We start from the raw sequence: 4,870 nt of genomic DNA, 5'->3' as shown, positions 1-4,870 counted from the left end.
TAGCCCTAGTTCATGAATCACACCAAGCCCCCTAAGCCACTGAGCCAACATATATATATTCCCAGCCACCCTCATGTGCTTAACTATTCGATCCCGCGCTGCAAGGCAGATGCACTTAAGCGGGCTCGAATTCGTGACCGCAAGGGACTTATAACTAACTTCACAGATGTCAACAAAAAAGTCACGACAAACTGCATATATGTATATATTACTTAAAAGAAAATATTTCATGCTAAATTGGAATTGTGGAGCTTTTTTTTTTTACTTACAAAAGAATATTTTTTCTTCATATTCATAGAGACTATAACTAACATATTTTTCATATATAAACTTATGTGACATATTATCCATATTATTATTTAAATGTTATGTGTGTATCATTAAGAGACGTCCATTTTTAATTATAAGGAATCACAATCATTCATGAACCAGCCAATCCAGACAAGAGAACAAAAACACTTTATCTCATTAATGCACTTTCACAATAAAATTATAAATAGTAGAAATAATAGTTTCAGGATTAAAAAACCTAGTTAAAATTTGACCTTTAAAACTAATAAAAATATTTCAAAATAAAAATAGTTCCAGTAAAATTTATTATTTTTTATATTATTTTTAATCTGAGAATAAATCTTCTCCCTTTATTCGGCCCATGAAATATTGGATGACATTTAAAAAATATCAAGCTCACAAAAGAAAATTTGAGACTGATTTATAAGAAAAAAAATGACATATTTAAAATTAGAAACAATTAAAAAATTATAATTGATTTATATTTAAAAAGTATTTTATTTTATTTTCATCTCTTGTAGGAGGGAGAAGTCCAGATTCATTTGAAGCTAATGCAGAAGGGACTGGACTGAACCCTGGAAACTGATATGGAAAGAACAGAAACAAAGATTATGGGGCATCATGCTCCGTTGTCCGCCCTCTTTTTTGCTTTCTTCACATGGTAAGGGGCTTTCAGCTTCAGCTCCCCTTTTTCTCTTTCTTTTTATCTCCTTTGGAATTTGCCCGCCATGGCGACAACTCTTTAATGCCAGGAAACTCGGCTTCTTTTACTCCCGAATCTGGCGGCTCCGCTTTGCCTTCGTCTTGAATCTTCCTCCGGGGGCATCTCTGTAAAATTCAATGGCTTTTGCATTTCTTGCTTTTTTGTTTTTCTTTTTTTTATTCACCTCCTCCGGCAAAATCCCATCTTTCCGAAGATTTTGTTTGCTTGGGTATGTTTGCTTTGTTGTTTTGGGAAAAAAATTGCGTTTTTATTTATTTATTTTCTTTTTTTCTTCTTGCAAGGCTTTGATGAGAATTTGAGTAGATTTGGTTTAATCTGGCTGAACGATTCGCATGCTTTGAAGTGGCAATCAGATTGTTTCCTCTTTGCTACATAATGTTATGTATTTAACATATTTGAATCTTCCCAAGTAATCTCGTTTCATAAAATGTGCTCCTCGAACTTATGCTTTATGGATCTGGCAATCTTTTTGAAAGTTCTCCATCTGAAGAAAAAAAGAACAGGAAGGGGAAATAGTTGAATTATTTCATATAGTTTTTTTATATATTTAGCCTACTTTGCTGCATTGAATACATATAAAGTAGAAGGAATATACAAATGAAGTTGCTGCTTTTGCTTTTTGATGTTGATGTGCAGGCTTGAAGCCCTAGGTTTCAATTGCTAATTTGAGAAGAATTGATCCCAAAGTCATGGAAATTATCCCATCTGATTGCCCCTTTCCAGGCTGTTTATTCTGTGTCATGAAAGAAGACAATCCGAACAAACGAAGAGCTGGCATCATCAAATTCTTCAAAGATCTTCCTTCACAAGATGAAGATGGCCAAGTTCTACCTATCAGCGGGCTTTGGAACACTGCCATGGCACATCCAAATGATCCTGAGTTCATCAACCTGGGAATATTTGAATGCATGAATGCCTTGATTTGGAAGGGCTTGAAGAACCGGCGCTGGCTTTCCCGTGACCAGAACATATACATACCTTACTATGCTGCTCATATTATTGGATCTTACACAATGAACTTGGAAGAGTTTGCCATTAGTGCTGTGAATGCTTTAGTTATTCCTCCATTGATTGAACTCTTGAGAGGAAGGCTAACATGGGTGGAACAAAGGGTAGCAGTTAGAGCTTTGGGGCACTTGGTTACCTATGCCAGCACTTTTTCTGCTGTTTCAAGCCATGAGGAGGTTCTTGAGCTTGCCATACAGCTTGCTTTAAGCTCTTTGGAGATTGTCTACTCTCATTTTTACAAGTCTGTGGACAGGAGACCACGGTATCACTGTGATCTTCTAACCCGCGGGATGGGGGGTACGGAGATGGAATCAAGGAAGGCTGAGGAATGGGCGAGTCAGTTGCAGTGCTGGTCACTTCAACTAATTAACTGCTTTGCATTTAAGCCTGAGTTCCTCCCAGACATTTGTAAGCCAGAATTTTTGGTGAAACTGCCGGGGATGTGGGGTGGACTTGTTAATGAGAATTCACCCGCAGGTATTGGATTGTTGAGAACTATCTGTCATCATAAGCTTGGTAGAGGGGCTGTTGTGAGCTGTGCTGGTGTTTTGGAGGCGCTATGCAATATCGCTAGATCGTCAGATGACTGGCAATATATGGCAATTGAATGTCTCATTTGGTTACTAAAGGATCCATCAACTTGTCATAAGGTAGCATACATTTAATTTTTAGAACATCCTGCAAGCATGCATAGTGATGGCTTTCTTAATTATAATCTTTAGGTTGAGTTTTTCAATATGGAAAAAGCATTGGGTCTGCAAGTTACAAATTAGAAGATCAGAATTTTGAATTGGAACCAATCTTATCATAAATGCATATTAGAAGCATGCAGTTGTTACTAGTTTAAAACTGTGTTGTTTTAATCCCATTCCGATAACAATTTTTACTACTTTTAGTGGGATTATCTTAGAGGGAGGGTCTTCTTTATTTGTAGCATTTGCGTGCGCGTGCGCGCACACCCACATGCACACACTCATAGTATTTTCTCTCTAAAATTTAGATTTCTAACTGAACTGACCCTAAGTTCTTCCAATCCACATCTCTTTAGTTCCAAAGTAAATGTTTTCTTTGTTAATTCCATCTCTACCTGCACTAAGATTTAGCATTGTTTGGCTTAATAGGTGGTAGATATAGCAGCGCCAGCTCTTATAGATCTTGCTGAAATTACCAAGCTTGGTGATAACCTAAGGCTTGGTGACTCCATTGTTGAACTCCTTGGAGAAACTGTGCAAACATGTCAGTCCATAAACAGACATGTGAAAGAACAAATTGAAGAACTTCTGATCTCCAGGCAGAGATTAAAATGGGAGAAGAATATGTCCAAGGAGGACCTTCATATAAAACAGGCAGCAGCACTTGTTGTCAAGCTGGAAGGAAATTCTCTATTTTCTTCAGGAAAGATTGCTGAGGCTGCCTCTAAGTACTCCGAAGCATTGGCCTTGTGCCCAATCAGATCCAAAAAGGAGAGAGTTGTGCTCTATAGCAACCGTGCCCAATGCTATCTTCTCTTACAGCAGCCCATGGCAGCCATAAGTGATACAACACGAGCATTATGCCTTCACAAACCTTTTAATGGTCATGCCAAAAGCCTGTGGAGAAGAGCTCAGGCGCATGACATGCTTGGATTAAGCAAAGAGAGCTTGTTGGATGCTATTCTATTCATCAATGAGTGTTCTCAGTCCAAAGATACTGAGCTGTCAATGAGACAGAACAGAGTTCCAGATTATGCCACCAAGTTATTGAAGAAGCAAATGAGAGCCGCATGGCTATTTCGAGAGGCAGCCATGAAACATGGTGGTGTATATTCTGAGCATTATGATGGTGATGCACAAGACGATGAGGCTGATTCTGATTGGGAGACAGCTAGTGAAAGTGATTTAGGAAATGACAGAAGGGAAAGTGAATTCTGAGGGCAGTAGAGATGAATATATGATGAGAACTGAATGATATGTTGATATGTACTCACAAGTCATTCATGCTTCATATGTTGATATGTACTCACAAGTCATTCATGCTTGTGATAGAATGAGATGCCTTCTCATTTAACGTGTCCTGAACTGTTTGGCAGATTGTATTCATCTTATGTATTCATCTTATTTAAATGTTCAAATTTATATATTTATATCTATATATATAAATTGAATTTGGCATGTGAGCTGTTGTGTTTGTCTTGGATTCTTAGAACTATGTATATCACGGTATGTAGCATGCAACGCCATGTTGTTTGGTTTTGCAACTTATATGCAGCAATTTTAGGTGCAGTTTGATAATGGTTTTATTTCTGTTGCGGCCGCTGTAACCTATGTGGTAAAATCATTTGGTTTGTTTGAACTGGCTACTTGTTTGCTAGCCAAGCTACCAATTATGGCATTTTTCTTTAGATGTCCATTGGCTGGCTCCTGTATTGCTCTAAGTTGCTGCAAAAGTTAGAGCTTATAATAGAGCAAGAGCCTTGGCTCAATTAGAATTGAAAGAATAAGTGTCATTACAAAGGAATACCTTAAACTTTAAAATGCATTTATATTTTAAGAGCATAGGTAAAAGAAAGGAGAAACTTGTAAATAAATGAAATGACTACTGAATCAAAAGTAAAATTGCACAATTGCATCATCATCCTGTAAAGTGTTGATAAGCAGCTACCAATCAATTACTATAGCAAAACATCACTTCCGGACGAACCAAAAATGTAATTTCCATGGTATAACACGAATCAAAAGTGAACTCCTAAATGAAGCAACAAAATTTAGCCAACGAAAGAGAAAACAAAACGGAAAACATCATTTGATATTTTATTTAAAAAAAAAAAGAAAGAATCATCAACAACAACAACAACAACAACAACAACAA

General features: G+C 37.0%; 1 protein-coding gene across 4 annotated transcripts; it reads left to right on the top strand.

Annotated features, from left to right (window-relative positions):
* Positions 1 to 821: 821 nt before the first annotated feature.
* LOC110031182 lies at positions 822 to 4,176 on the top strand. 4 transcript variants are annotated; one of them, XM_020734265.1, is made up of 4 exons: positions 822 to 952; positions 1,044 to 1,121; positions 1,652 to 2,673; positions 3,145 to 4,176. In XM_020734265.1, the coding sequence occupies exons 3-4, from the start codon at positions 1,705 to 1,707 to the stop codon at positions 3,931 to 3,933; spliced, it is 1,758 nt and encodes a 585-aa protein (XP_020589924.1). In that variant the 5' UTR covers positions 822 to 952; positions 1,044 to 1,121; positions 1,652 to 1,704; the 3' UTR covers positions 3,934 to 4,176. The 4 variants fall into 4 exon arrangements, with proteins under 4 accessions (XP_020589924.1, XP_020589923.1, XP_020589922.1 ...); XM_020734264.1 differs by lacking the exon at positions 1,044 to 1,121; XM_020734263.1 differs by lacking the exon at positions 822 to 952 and having other exon boundaries at positions 959 to 1,121.
* Positions 4,177 to 4,870: the final 694 nt, after the last annotated feature.

This window comes from Phalaenopsis equestris, unplaced genomic scaffold, assembly GCF_001263595.1.
Source record: "Phalaenopsis equestris unplaced genomic scaffold, ASM126359v1 Scaffold000785, whole genome shotgun sequence".
In the NCBI taxonomy this organism is placed as follows: Eukaryota; Viridiplantae; Streptophyta; class Magnoliopsida; order Asparagales; family Orchidaceae; genus Phalaenopsis; species Phalaenopsis equestris.
This window is presented reverse-complemented; position numbering and strand designations above follow the sequence as displayed.